General features: G+C 43.3%; 1 protein-coding gene across 2 annotated transcripts in view; it reads right to left on the reverse strand.

Annotated features, from left to right (window-relative positions):
- grin2db (glutamate receptor, ionotropic, N-methyl D-aspartate 2D, b) overlaps positions 1-15,660 on the reverse strand; it is a 72,683-nt gene that overhangs the window by 32,064 nt on the left and 24,959 nt on the right. For both annotated transcript variants that reach the window (XM_088084430.1, XM_088084429.1), the window contains exons 3-6: positions 14,113-14,319; positions 12,804-13,070; positions 7,228-7,556; positions 5,999-6,113 (exon numbers count right to left, since the gene is read on the reverse strand). In XM_088084430.1, coding sequence (XP_087940556.1) covers positions 5,999-6,113; positions 7,228-7,556; positions 12,804-13,070; positions 14,113-14,319 — 918 coding nt within the window. The remainder of the gene's footprint in view (positions 1-5,998; positions 6,114-7,227; positions 7,557-12,803; positions 13,071-14,112; positions 14,320-15,660) is intronic.

The following is a 15,660-nucleotide window of genomic DNA, read 5'->3' on the forward strand; positions in this document are numbered from 1 at the left end:
AGTATGCACACTAAAATACTGTATCTATCACATATTATAAAATGAAATTTAAGAAAGCTACAGAACAGAGCTTTAAAAAGAGAGCAATGTTCTGTTACGGAACCACTAAATTAAATATAAAACAACTGTTCATTAAAGAAGCCTATTTTGTTTTATAACGATAGCATAGCCTTATATGATTTTACACAGAGGGAATTAAAAACAACATTAACACCTATACAACATTATACAGTCTCAAACATATACAAAAGCCCCTGCGACAATTACTGTATTCAACTTCATTTTGTACTCTTGCATGACATCGATAAGGGGAAATAAGCTGTACTGTACTGTATCACAACCCATGGCCACAAAATGACTACAGAGATTAATGGACATCTCCCTCCTGACAGTCTCAATAAAAAGGTAATATAATAAGCTTCACAAAGGTTGTATTTACTGCAGGACTATGGTACCGGTTTTAATTATATGGTACATGTATTATACAAGTTATTATGCCCACTCGCTCTATTTTTTAGAACACCAGGTCCTAAATATTTATCGTTATGTGAGCTGGGAGCAATTACCTGAAACACTTATGCATGTGCAAAGGCTACTCTGACTGATGGGGTTACAGTGGTGATCCAGATTTGTTTGTACTAGCCATCTACTTGGGTGTCAAATCAGACATTGCCATATAATTAGATATAATGGCTTTGAGTAGGAGTGCAGCAAGAAACAGAACAATAAGCTTTTCTCAGGGAGCTACACTATGGTGATGGAAGTGTTTCTGCAGCAGGCAGAAATGCACATTTCCATTCCCTAGGCGTTTTAATAGCATGGGACTAAATTTAAAGGGAACAGTTGAACCCAAAAATACATATTTTTCTTTTACCTATAGAGCTATTATCCATCCAAATTGTTTTGGTGTGAGTTCCTCGAGTACTGGAGATATCTCTCTATTATAATGAAACTAGGTGGCACTCGGCTTAAGCGCCAAAAAAATACATTTAAAAAACAGCAATGTCTCTTTCCAGAAATCATGACCCAGTTACTCAAGATGATCCACAAACCTTGCTGTGAGCAGTTTCCTGTAGGGACTACTTCCTTTCCACCAAACTACATCTACCAACTGAATCATTGGACATTGGACGAAGCGTGCATCGACTGTTAGAACACCTTGTACCAGTGAGCTAGATAACGTTGCAGCTCAGCAGAGGAGGATGCCGACATCCAGCCTCTCATCCATGAGTGGACGCACGCTTCCGTCTGTGTGGTGATATGGTCAGTGTAGTCCAGTAGAAATGAAATATTGAAACTGCTCAAAACAAGTTCTGTGGATTATTTTGAGTAACTGGAGTAACCAAATGTATTTTTGGCATTTTTAACAGCACAAGCTAAGTGCCATCTAGTTGCTGTGTTGTATTAAAAAGAGAGCAGACATTTCTATCGATATCTCCAACACTCTGCAACATTCTCATGACAGAGCAAGAAATAAACATTAATGACGTCCTTCTCGGCCAAGTTGTTGATTAGCTAGCTCAGTGGTGCCAGGTGAACTAACAGCAGCAGCCTCCTTTTGTGCCATGACATGATTGAGAAAGGAAATAGTTCCTACATGAAACTGTTTACAACAAGGTCTGTGGATTATCTCGACTGACCCAGTCATGACTTCTAGAAATAGCCATTGCTGATGAGTTCTTCAAATGTTTTGTTTTGGTGCTTTGAGCACCAGAAGCTGAATGCCATCTAGTTCCATTACACTGAAGAGAAGACGGACATCTTTACAGCCAAAATCTCAAAACACTCAACAACTGAAACCAGAACAATCTAGATTGATAAAGAGCACTACAGGTAAGAGGAAAAATATGGATTTTTGATTTTGTGGTGAACTATCCCTTTAAGGTTAAATCTGACTTAGTTTGATTGAGGAATTGCATGTGACAATCTCTGGTCAAATGTCTTTTAGACATTTTTACAAAAAGCATGTGTGCAGAGAATAGACTCGTGCACAGATGTCATTTCAGTATGATTCCTAAAATCTGTTCGGGGATGATGTTGTGAGACCACATTGTTCTGTGTCCACTGTTGACCTAAAAATGTCTGTCAAGCATCCCTTTGGCTGTATCATTGTTTTCCCCTTCGCTTTGCATATGCTCTCTGGATGTGTTGGATGCTGCTGCCTGGCATATTCACACTTTCGAAAGCTGCACAAGGCAAAACCACACCCAAGAAGATTCAGAGTAGTCTCTTTTTTTGTTTTGAACCTTCCTCTTGCAGCATCACTTGACACATTTCGGCATGATCACCTGATAAAAGTGTCTTCTAAGTGTCATGACAAGTGTATCTGAGGCGACATACATAAAAGAAAGTGCTCAATCATACTGTACACTCCCCCACACACACAGAAATATATAAAGATATACAGTTACATACGCACACGCACGCACACACGCACACACACACACACACACACACACACACACACACACACACACACACATATATAAAATACATAAATGAAAGTGGGTGCTTAAGCAGGGCAGTAAAGTAATGTAAAGTTTGGCAGCCTGCCTGTCTGTGTAATGCAAGCGTTGGCAGGGAGAAGAGGAGGAGGTGGCAACAATGACAGTATTTCGACTGCACTTCGACCGCAGCTCCGCAACAGACATTCAATCAAAACACACTCGGGGAACACAGACAGAAAACAGATAGAGCTTACAGGAGAACACACTACTCTCTATCAGACAGAAAAATGCACACGCAAACGTCAGGAAAAGAACAGCAGAAAAAATACCACTTCAGACTCTTCAAATTGCTGGAACATTTTGAAGCAGAGAAAGTATTCTGGTTTGGAGGAAAACTTTGAGGACTGGGAGCTGCTTTAGCCTTTAGCAGCTGTGAGTGGCGTTGATAAATGTTCATTAAATTACGGTAATATCCAGGAACATCTCGCTTCGTGTGCAGGATCTGTAGCTGAAACAAGCCATGCTAATGCTGGACAACCTTCAGTATTAGTCTGCAGTGTTTCAGTAAGCTAAGCTGGGTGCTCCCAGGCTCTAGGTAATGGTGCAGTCATTGTAAAGAGAACATTAAATATTCAGGGAGAGCCAACAGCGTGGATGTGCATAATAGGCAGATACAGGCGTCTTATCCTCATTGTGGGTGTGCGTGCAATAGGGTTTATGCAAGAAGGGTGTAAGCATGTGTGTATACGCATACAGTATGTGCCCTCATTTGTGTGCACACACATGTGGATGTCTGTGTGTAAGTTCTCAGTGTGTGTGTGTGTATGTGGGCGGGTTTCGTACCCTGGGTTTGCACAGAGTCGAAGGACCAGTGCAGGAGCTTCTAATTGAAAGGGATTTGAGGGATATGGCAGGAGTCAGCATGTTACGACACGCTGAGACTGGACTCTGGTGGGCTGTTAAAACCAGCAGGAGGCTGAGAACCACCAATGTGTGTATTTATGCTCATGTGTGTGCGTAAGCTTGTGTGGGTGCATCGGTATTTGTATTAGTGCAGCGCTCGTGATTATGTGCAGTTGCGGAGTGTATGTTCCGAGAGCGCCGTGTGTCTTTATGCATGTTCGGCGTGTGGTGTTGAGGTGCAGTGTGCAGCTGAGAAAATGAGCAGTGCTTTCTCTTCTGACACTGACAAGGGTAAAATCCCGGCGTATTAAAGGGAAAACATCTCCAACAGGTGACAAGGCTTCGTATTAAGGATTTCTGAACAAACCACCAGCTTTATAGAATATGCATGACACGCCGCGGATACCGGTGCTTTAGACGCGCATGCAGTTATGTAGACAAGACACTCAAACGCACAATGGTGATCGTACAACTAGATGGTAATAACACCCTGAATCTTCAGCACTATTTAAAATCTGCATTTCATTTACAGTTAAAGACCTGAAAACACAGGCAGCAGAAAAGGAAAAAAAGCAGCTACTGATCAGACCAGCATCAGAACACTGCTTTCAGCAAAATGACGAAGACTGAAATGTACAAGTGGATGTGTTTGACTGCAGGGCTGCAACTAATGATTGTTTTATCGATTAAAGGATAGGTTAACATTTTTAAGCCTGTCTAAATACTCTCTCCTACCCATATGTACATTTAAAGACTAAAGGATTCTTCCTCTCTATTCAAGCCATGACGACTCCAATGATGTGAGAGATTGGCGACAAAATCCACAATCCTCTTTCTGTGTAGTAATGCATTACAAAAACAGTCAAATCAATTGGGTATTTTTCATTTTTTGGAACAAAAGTCCCTTTTTATGTTCTATTCCTCTGACTGATCTCAGCAACAATGCCCAGGAAATCATTAAAAGAGAAATTCAAACTCAAGAAACTCTTAATGTCTCAATATAAATTACTTAGACAGCTGAGCTTCACCCCAACAAAACTAGTACTGTGGCTTCTGTCCTTCATCGCTTACTGTACAACCACAATAAGGTCACGGTCACAACCAGTAAAGAAAGGAAGGAAGATTACAACAACCAACATGTCTTCAAAGCTTCATATGAGCATGCACGTATTGTGTTAAGACATTTTGAACATGTTTTATCGATTAACTGACCCATCATAATTTCCCAATGCCACGGTGATGCTCGTTTTGTCAGACCAGCAGTCTAAAAATATTCAAATTACAATCAAAAAGTAAATATTTTTCACCTATTTATTGACTGTTCAGGGCCAGTTCAACCCAAAATCAAAATGACATGTTCCTGCTCTTACCTGTAGTAGTATTTATCAATCTAGATTGTTTGGCTGCAGAGATGTCTGACTTCTCTTCAATGTAACGGAGCTAGATGGCACTCGATGGCTTGTGTTGCTCAAATGGCCAAAAAATACATTTTCAAAAACTCAAAAGCAATGTCTTCTTTCCAGAAATCATGACCCAATGACTCAATATAATCCACGGACCTTGTTGTGAGCAGTTCCATGTAGGAACTATTTTCTTTCGGTATAACTACACCCACCAATGGTGTTAGGAAGCATGCATCTACTGCAAGCACAGCTACCACCACTGAGATAGTTAACATGACACCTTAGACAAGGAGGAGGCCATTCGTGTTTACATCTCGTGCTGTCAAAAGCACGAGTACACACACACTTCCTCCTGTGCTGTGATACAGCTGGCAGGTATCGTTCACTAGAAAGAAAGTAGTTCCTACATGCAACTGCTCACAACAAGGTCTGGGGATTATCTTAAGTAACCGGGTCATGATTTCTGGAAAGAGACATTGTTGTTGATTTTTTATCTTTTTTATATTGAGCGCTTTGAGCACCACAAGCCGAGTGCCAGACGTCTCTACGGCCGATATCTCTAACACTCGGCAGCTCACACCAAAACAATCTAGATTTGATAAACAGAACTATATGTAAGAGGAAAAGTCTGTATTTTTTCATTTGGGGGTCGACTGTCCCTTTACATGATTAAGAGAGTTATCAAAACTGTGATTATAAGAACTCTCACAATCATTTCTGCACTATAAATGTGTGTGTGTGCATTTGTGGTATTGTGTGAGAGTGCTTTAAACGGGAGACAGCAGAGTTACAGAGAGACAGCAGAAACTGAACAGGCACAGTAGGAGCACACAAAGCACGGTCAAACGGTCAGCAGCCAACTTCGCTACCCTGCCTCAGGCACCGATAGCCATACTGAACTTTACATGAACATGAACCCACGCGACCTGCCTATTCTCACTGTCAGGTTTATATTTTCATTGCAGATGCCAATGCAGCACGGATCTACTCCTCGAGCTCATGCAGAGTGATTAAGACTCAACAACCAATCACTACAAAACCTGCTCTGAGTTCAATTGCTAGACGCTTTTGTCCTTGCGGTTGTTGCAGAGGACAAAATTACAGTTTCTCGTAAATCCCAAGATCCAAACAGCTTATGGAGACAACAAAATAATAGTCAATGAGGTGTATTATGTGATTAAACAGCAACCTTTCTCGTCAAATGAGCACACGATTAAACAACAAGAACTGATGTCATGTCCTTACATCTTCCCATCCGCGTCCAGGGGTCCAGGAAATTACATCCAGGAAGGGGTTGGCCAGGTAACCGTCGCTATTGAAGGAATAGTCTCGACCACCAAGCGTGATGTTGCCGAAATATCTGCATGGTGACAGATGGAGACAAAAGGAGAAGTAAATTACATAATATTAGTCACATTAACTAATTTTTTCTTGAGGCAGAAAATAGAAATCAGAAGGCTGTTTATGATGCAACAGTAAGCCTTTTCTCTCCCCTCTTGAAACTAAATCACAGCACCTCTGTGGTGACGGAGAGGGCTTGTCTGTGAATCAAATCTACAGACAAATGATCAGACACACAGAATTGTCAGGATCTTTGAAGTCAAACAACTGCTGCTCTCTGCATCGCCTGCGAGCTCTATAGTTTGCCTGATAATCACACGGGACAGACGTTTAATTGTCTCCTCATGTCATCTTGCTGGCTTCAAAACACAAAACCTGAAAGCTTCTTTTTCTTTTTTTTTTAAACATGACAGAAAGGCTCATATGGAAGAGCAGCTTGTAGTTGCAGACGGTGAACAGCAGGTAGCACTGCAAAAAAATAAAATAATAAAAGAGTTCTGTTCATGGACATAGTTTATAAACAAAGGAGGAAGGAGTCCATTAATCATTCTCCTTTAATTGCCACACTGCTTGTGCTGTGCTTCATTTACTAAAATTACTGTAAATAAAGTAATCAATTATATGTTTGGCTCATCACACTGACCAAACTTGGAGTAATCTCTCTATACAGTATCACGCGTATGGTGTGCATGAGTGGCGTTAAAAGCAAACGAAGATGAGAGCCACTCGGGCTACCTGTTAGAGTGTGCTGCTGCCTGTTTGCACAGCCTACGAGGAATATATTAAAGCTGGCTCATTAATATACATGAGACATGGTCCGCTTGCTACAGATGCTGGGGTAATTTTGCCAACTCACAACTACACGCACCAACAACATCTATTTTGCATGGATGATAGCCAGCTCCAAATTCAGATATCCCCTCTGTGCCTGCTCTCTGACACTGAATGTACCAACTCCACCCATATACCTTCCAGCTCATTCTGGCGCTGAACCAAGTCGTTTCATAGAATACACCTGATCCTGTCTCTATTTCTTTTTCATCTGGAGGCTGCCAAGGGCCTTGTGCTCTCCCCGATCCTTACATTTATTTTCATTTGCTCCTCACATTCTCCGCTTAAAGCTTTCCTCTCACCTCATCCTGCCTCGTAGTCTCTGGGTTTGATTGGCGTCCGTCATGCAGTTAGTGACAAAGTTGGGCCCACCCGTGGTTCCGTAATCCTTGCGCATAGCCACTGCCCCGTGAGTCAGCACAGACACACCCCGAGCAATCCTCCGGCGAGGTTCGTCCCTCCAGCCCTGAGGCCGCACTGCAAACAGAGCCCGGGGCAGGCTCTCCATGCTCAAACCTGAGAGAGCTGGCCCCACGGCGAACCACATGTGCGAGGCTCCGGCCTGACCGGCGGCCCAGGCGGCTCGGAAGACCAGCTCAGCCTCCTCCTGGGAGCAGTACAGCAAGCGTACCTGGAGGACAGCAGGAAGGCAGGGAGGGAACAGGGACGAGGGGAGACACACACACACATACACGCTAGTGAGATAAGGAGGGGACAGGGGGGACGTGGAGAGAGACAGAGGGGGGGAGAAGTAAGGGGGAGACAGATAGAGCCGGAGCAGAGGTGCACCTGAACGGGTGGGGGAAGAAGGTTGGATAGAAAAGGCCATATCGAGAAAAAACCAAGGGTGCTCGGAGAGGTAAGAGGAGAGATAGCTGTAAGCCGATGTGATAAGGTTCACAGGAGTCGGACATATGATTCTGGGAGAGAAGCGGCAGAAAGAGGAGAGGCGGTGTGGCTGTGTGATGCTTGCTAACCAGGAGGTGCGGGAGGCAACAGGGGTCAGTGCTTAATGAGCCTGATGAAACAGTTATGAATAATGAAAACAGGGGTAAAAGAAGAGAGGGAAAATGAAAGTGGTGGAGGAGAGAGATAGAAAGGCAAGGAGGCAAGGGGAGGGAGGGGCGGTTAAAGACCAAACACACCTGAGGGAAAACAAGGGGAAAGAGGTTAAACACTGACATATGTTATTAAAAGCAAGGAGACAACAGGAGGTGGTGGTGGGGGGGTAAAACAAGCGGATGGAGGAGGTAAAAACAGAAAAGTCATTCCTTGGGGAATGAAAAAGAGGAGGGTGGTGGTGGCGTAGGGTGACATATTTTGGTGAAATCGGCCTGGGGAGATAAGAGATATTTGCAAAAGACAGGGGAGGGGTGGTGTTGGTGACGGAGTGTGGCAGGGGAGAAGGAAAACATTACAGAGAGAAGAACATAGACAGACAGAGCAGTGACAGTGGATGAGCTCTCTGCTGAAAGTGCTGAGGTAAGGAGGGGTGAGGAGGGAGAGAAGGAGGGGGTAGAAATTGACCAAAGAGGGTTTTAAGGGGTTAGAGGGGAAATGGAAAGAGAGGAAAGGGATCGACAAGAGGAAGATGGAGCTGAGCAGAAAGGCGCAAAGGGGGGGGGGGCCCTAAAAGGACGAGTAAGAGCGTTTAAAACAAAAGATAAAAAATGACACGGTGTAGGAATGAGACAAAGGGGAATCGAAGGACAAGAAAAGAGAAAGACAACTCTTTCATAGAAGAGGAGGAGGAGTGGGGGGGGTAAGGGAAACAGACTGAAAGCACATTTTGAGAATTGCGCCTTCATTGAATTTTGAACTGTAATGGCTTGGCAAAACAATCCTGCCTGTATGCCAATAAACCTCCAGTGAATTAGGCAGGGAATGAGAGTGACAGAGGGGGGGAGAGGACGGAGGGAAGGAGGGAGAAGGAGGGCGACAGACAGAGAGGGAGACTGAATTAAAGAGGGAAGGAGAGAATCAGAGTTATAAACAGACACACACGATATCTAAAGACGGGAAATGGAGAAAGAGAGGAACATACAACGGAGAGAGAGAGAGCAGAAGACATACTGACAAGGCAGAAGCTGGAAGAGGAATGGAATAAAAGAAAGAGAATTGAGTAGAAATTGACCCAGAGACCTGCGTCAGACCTTACAATGTAGAGGAAATTACCATATATGTTGCACAGAGAGAGAGAAAGAGAGAAAGCATGTAATGCAAACACAGCATCACTAAGCAATCGCAAGCATTTATTAGCCCTGCAGGAGTAAAAACGCTAAAAGAACGGGGTTCGTTGAAAAGTAAGAGGGTTAAAAAGCAAGCACTGCGTATAGGCAACCCGCTGCAGGCAGTATGTTGTATTAACAGTGACACTAGCAGAGTGGAGTCTAAGGAATCCAATACAACCGCACACACTTACAGACACAAACACACACACACAGTCACGCGCGCACACACACACGCAGAGCTGCAGTGGCCATGCTGGGACATTAGCGATGACATTGAGACCCAGACTAAACCGAGCCAGCGGAGAGTCTGTGGCCGGGAAGACATGCGGCAAGAGGGATGGACTGAAGGAATGAAAGATAGCCATACAGAGATGGAGGTGAACAGGAAGGCAGCAGAGGAGAGTGAGCTTGTCTCCAGGCAAAGAAACGCAGGAGGGGAGGCAGAGAGGGGTGGGAGGAAAAGAGGGAGAGGAGGAAGAACATGGAGATGAGAGAAAAATTGAACAGGAGGATCTTGGGGCCAAAGAGGAGGTTTAAGTAAGGATGACAGGGTTAAAGAAGAAGATAAAGGAAGTGCTGAATAAAACCAACAAGTTAAGAGGGGGAAGCGAGAATAGAAGTTAAAAAGGAAAGGGAGGAACGAGCAAGGCAGTTGGGAGGGAGAGGGAGCAGGCACACAGTATGGAGGAATGACACTCGACAGGTACAAGCCAAAACCACGAGTCATTCTGGTTAATCATGATGTGAATTTGAAATGTTGGGTGAGTTTTTGTTTCACTGTCAGAATATAAAATAAAAGATTGATGCTGTTAACTTTATATAGATATATATATTCTATATAAGTTACATAAAAGTCTACTTACGGCCTGCTGTTGCCAGTGATTATGGGGTGGGGGGAAAATCAGTCACAGTACTGTTCGTGGCAATGCAGATAGCTCGGAAAAATGGAAAATTAAGATTGTTTTTCTTGTGATATCAGCATTCCAGTCTGCCAAAGAGCTGCCGGGTAACTGGCTGTATAAGTAACAAGAATAAACAAATCCAAGTCTCCAGTTTCATAAAATACCAGTTGTGAAATCACAAAGAAAAAACAGCTTGGCAGCCATCAAGAGGGATCGGTAAACACTGACGAGATGGGAGTGTCAACCAAAACAGACCCTCGACACCAAAGTCAAATCACACTTATGTCTGCTATTCCCAGTTCAGGCAAGAATAATAACTAATCTTACACAAATACAATACTGTGCAGACGTCGTAGGCCACTGTAAACCTTGTTATTTTAGCAAGTTTATAGTGATTATACATTTTTTTTCCTCTGTAGACTCTTTACTGAGAGTGGAACACACAGGAAATATGTGTATAATACTAAAAATGAAAATATTTCAAAATAAAACTGTCTTGAACTCTCTTGGGCAGACAATATGACATTTACTAAACTAATCTTCTGTGTGTATTTACACCTGGTTACATTCCAGACATGTCCAAAGCTCAATATTGATTGTTTGAGCTACATTTTGTTATGCTTGTACAATTCCATGTTTCACACTAAATACTGACTTCACTCTTCTGTGTTAACTTGTTTTTGGTGTTCTAATGCATTGTACATGTTCTCTGTATTCTTTGTATATTAATAAAGAGACTAAGGAATAAATATACATACATCCTCATTACAGCTTTGTTAAAACAATAATTCTATGGTGGCTATGTGACTTTTGCACAGTACTGTGAGTCAAATAATCAGTTCGACCAGGATGTTGCAATCACAACAATTAATGCAAATTAATCCCTGTGAATTCTGCTTGTAATTTTGTCCCATCAATGCAAATTTGACTTTTTTAAACTGCTGCGTAGGCTACTGATTCGCAAACAGTCACACAAACACACCGACAGGGCTCACTGGTAGCATTGCATGGCTAAAATTATTAACAGGTTTAACGACAGACAGCTGTGAAATCAGACATTTCAGGCAACAACATTCCCAAAAACAGACCACAAAATCCGCAGTCATTATAGGCTCAGGCTTGGCCAGTTTCAAGAACTTTCCTGATACTTCGTTTATGTGCAAAGGTAGGGGTATCATGTAAGCCAACCTCAGGCATTATTCAAGGCTGATTGGGACAACATGCCTTAGATCAGTGGTTCCCAACCTGGAGGTCCTGACCCCTACTATGGGTTGCTAAAGCTTCATTGGGGTCATGAGGCTTTCTTAGTTTTAAGGGGTATGAGACGACATAAAATAAAGAAACAAAGATACAATAGGCCTTTATCGCAGCATTTGATTCATTTCTGTAAGGAAAACTGAAATCTGGACAATCAAATCGAAATCAAACTTCAAAAAAATCTCACAGGATAAGGGCCTAGAGAAGATCTGAACACAAGCTATATTCACAGAGCCTCGCTCTCTACCAAACAGCTTTGTGCTGCTTTAGTTAAGCGCACAGTTAAAACAACTTAAGAGCAACATAACAATGGCCAAGTTACTAAAAATGACAAGGAAAACTTATCACAGATGCAATATTCACTGGACATAATATGGTGAAAACAGATCTAGATCCCTCATTATACAGTTATTGTGTTCACTATTTGGATTAACTGTATAATTTATCAGTTTTCCTGTACTGTTATCGTTAAACATTGAATATAATACAAAATATCCATGAAATATGCCACTAAGTCAGGGGTCATCAGTTTACTCAGTTGTCCCTTGAGGAAAAAGGTTGGGAAACACTCCCTTAGAATTGCCAGAGATAACTTCAAAATTCATCAAATGCCATGTTGGCCTCAATATTCTTCAATCAAAACCCTGTTTCCCCCAAACAAAGACCGGGCCGATCTTGTGACATGACGTTGACTTCGGTAATGGAGAGAAAGTGACCAGAATGAAGTTAAATAAAGACAGAGAGTGATTGGTTGGAAGTTAAGAAGAAGGGAAGGAATTAAAATGAAATTGTCTGTTAAATAAGGTGATGTTTGGATAAAAAGATTTAGAGATTTACATGTTCATCTTCACCAAGCAGTGGCCTGCCAGCATCGTTATTCACACCCACAGATCTTTATCTGAGATGCTGGTTGAGAGCTCAGAGTTTCCAGAGATGCCAACGAAGTCAAGTTGCATTTCGGGGATATGTGTATAAAATAATGCACAAGACATCTCGAATATTTCCATTTAAATGCACGAGGATGCAGCCATGAATATTTCACTGGGTGTAAACACTATTTACAGTATGAGGAGCTGCAGAATATATACTGTATGTGATCCTGACAGACAGTTTGGGACAAGATGGGTTTTTTTTTCCAACTTTAAAGCCACTTAAGTGGAAACAAGGGGAAAACTCTATGTTAAATTCTTTAGCACCTTGCGCATCACTCTTCGCACAATGCCACCCGACAAGCAGCCAGCAAATCAGACTGACTCGTGGTTTTCGTTGTACCGTTGAACTCTTTATGCCTCGGCAGATGGGAGGGGAAGAGAAGAACAGAGGGATAGAGGAGAGAGGGGAGAGAGAGATGTGGAGGGACAGAGGGAGAGACGAAGAAGGAAGGAAAAAGCTGGGAAGCCGCCTGTCAGAAAGGGGGCCCCCAATGATACTCGCAGCACTTCCTCCCCTTTCCTCCCCCCTTTCCCCCCTCCCTCCCCCCTGTCTCACCTGCGCCTCGTTCTCCTTCAGCAGCCTGCGCGTGCGTGCCCCCCCAGGGTCGTCGGTCACGTTCAGGATCACCACACTCTTCTTCTCCCAGCCGATGAACGAGCCGTCGGTCAGGCCCTCCACCACCGACAGGAAGTCCTGGTAGCCATGGTGGCGCGTGGACACCACGGAAAAGGACGTCCAATCATACTCCTCCAGCACCTCAAAGATGACCTCTAATTGGAGGGCAGTAGAGGAGCTGAACTGGAGAAAGATGGAACCTGATTCCTGATTTGGGAAAGAGAAGCAGCAGATTTGGTTTAAAATCTCAGCGTGGAATTCATCCTCTGTATGTGTGCTGCGTCTAAAACGCAGCCACAATACAGTAACAGACAGCATTTTCACAACAAAGAACTACAACTCTCTGGACTGCTCCATCTTTATGCACAACATCGAGGGCATCACGGGGCTTGAAGTTTTTATGGAGCAGCAGCACTCGTGCAGCCGCAGGGCTAAAACAGCTAGGATTGTTGCATGAATTCTCCCGTGACGTCCAGAAGGGAGTGTTTCTAAAAAGTCTGTTCAAGGGATGGGAGGGGATGAGGACTAGGCGAGGGTACATCTTCAAAGGAAGTTCATCAAAGTGCTACAATTTAATTCCTCAAGAGTAAAAGGCTAAAACAGTTATTTGTAAGCACAAAATGCAACGCTTTTTGTTTCGTTTTTCCCCCCTCGTTTGGTGGTGAAAATCATGTGACATTAGTTCCTCTGGTGCATATACACACACACACACACACACACACACACATGCGCACACACACATACATACTTATTCAGTCATACACACACCCATGTCTGCTCATTGCCTCCCTCCCAGGAACATCAGAGGCAGAGCGACAGCCCCAGTTGGTGCCATTTACAGATCAAACACCGCAGAGTTTCAGCAGATCAGCGACCCTGACCTTCAACTTCCCCTCCGTCCCACCGGCACTTGCCCAAACCTTTTCTTCGCAGAGAGGATGCACGACATTGTGACATTGTAACTTGTTATGGCAATATAAGCAGCTCTCCTTTATACTCCGTTCATAGAGCTGTCAATCCATACTGCTTCAGTATACAGCACACAGCTAATTAACATTGTTCCGCTCGCCAGGCCTCGCATTTGGAGCTACACAATCACACGTCTGGGACATCTGCCCTCTTGTATTACTCTGGTTCTCTCTGTCTCTTACACTCATACACACACACACACACGCACGCACGCACACACACAAGCCGCAAACACTTCCTCTTCACTCTCCCACCCCAACCCCAAAACCCCCCCCCCTACCTGTGGCATCCTCCCCAGCCCCGCTCCCCCTCCTACAGCCACTATGGGCAGTCCTGTTTGTGCAGAGACAAACTCCAGCATGGGGGCCAAAGGACCCCAGGCCGTGCGTGGGGGCCTCTCCTCTTCATAAACCAGACCTTGCAGGGGCCGCGCCGCCAACAGCTCACACAGCTGGGACAGCACCGTTTTAGGACTACTGTCATTCACCTGGGAGACGACAGAATGAAGAGAGGAAAACAGAGAGGGGAGTTGATCAACTGGGGCAGTGTGTCTTGACTTTGTGTTATTCATATGAAAAGTGTCTGGTATGTATGACATGCCCGGTTATCAGTACAAACTGTGGTTAAAGTTCAGAGCCAGGTGCTTGCTAGGGGTGTGTCGTATCATATAATTCATGATAATACCGCTATAATTTTCTATATGATAAGAAAAGATCATTTTGTTTTTATATTTGCAATATTTCGACTTGTAATGACCATGACTTGCAGACCATTACATACGACTGCAACAAGCGCAGTTTAAAGGAAAACTGCGACTGGCCAGAAGCAACTTCAGTGGTGTGGATTCAGGGGCCTGGGCGTCCTCAGTGTTTAAAGAACAGCCTCGGACATTTCAGACTCTTTCTGCAGCTCAGTGCTCAGAGTAAACTGTCAGCGGCTCTGAGCAGCACAGCGCATCTCTGCCTCTCCTCTCGCCATGTGCAAACGGTAATGAGTCCAAAAACCCGGAAATGAATTAACATTTTAGCACCTCCGGTTCCCTTGTCTCAAAGTCAATAGTTTTTTTTTTTAATGGGTTTTTGGTTAAAAGCCTTCAAGGTCTGTGGTTAACACAAGTTTAAGAGACTTTCAGGTTTTGTTCTGTGACACAAAATATGTCAGTAAATACCCCACTGGCAAACTTTGAAGCCTTTGTGTGTCTTACAAAAAGATTGCTGCTAACAAATGGCTAAATGAGACTACAGAACATTATCAAGCTGAACGGTGCTGAACAGCTTTACAGCCTCATAATGGTGGCGATGCGATGGTAGTGAAGTTGGCTATAACCGAGCAATAGCTTAGCTATATAGCACTTCTGGAAACTGAATGTAGGCTTCAAAAATCCTAAAAGTGGTGTTTATTTGTGAAGATTATTTTGCTGAACAAAATGAGTAAGTATCATAAACATTTGTTTACCACAAAGCTTTCTGCAATTACACAAAATCCAATGGAAAAATCCCATATGCTTTTTAAAGAGGAAACCAGGGCGACATCAGCTTCTGGGTTGGCCTACAGAAAAACTGGATCCCTGGTGTGTTCTTTTGGTGTAATCAGGTAATTTTGTCATAAGCCTGTCCTAATTTAAACACACAAACACACACATACACACATATAGTGTCAAAATAAATGCAGGTCTGTGTGTGTGCGGGGGTCTCTGATCTTGACACGCACTACAGTTTTTAACAGTTATTTGAAAGCAAACTACATTTACATTAACATATACAACTATAACACTTATTTTGTTACAACAGAATCTTCTTGAAATCTATAATAATGCATTATCAGTTTT

This window comes from Plectropomus leopardus, chromosome 11 (assembly GCF_026936395.1).
Source record: "Plectropomus leopardus strain MGB_pleo_1.0 chromosome 11, ASM2693639v1, whole genome shotgun sequence".
NCBI lineage: Eukaryota > Metazoa > Chordata > Actinopteri > Perciformes > Serranidae > Plectropomus > Plectropomus leopardus.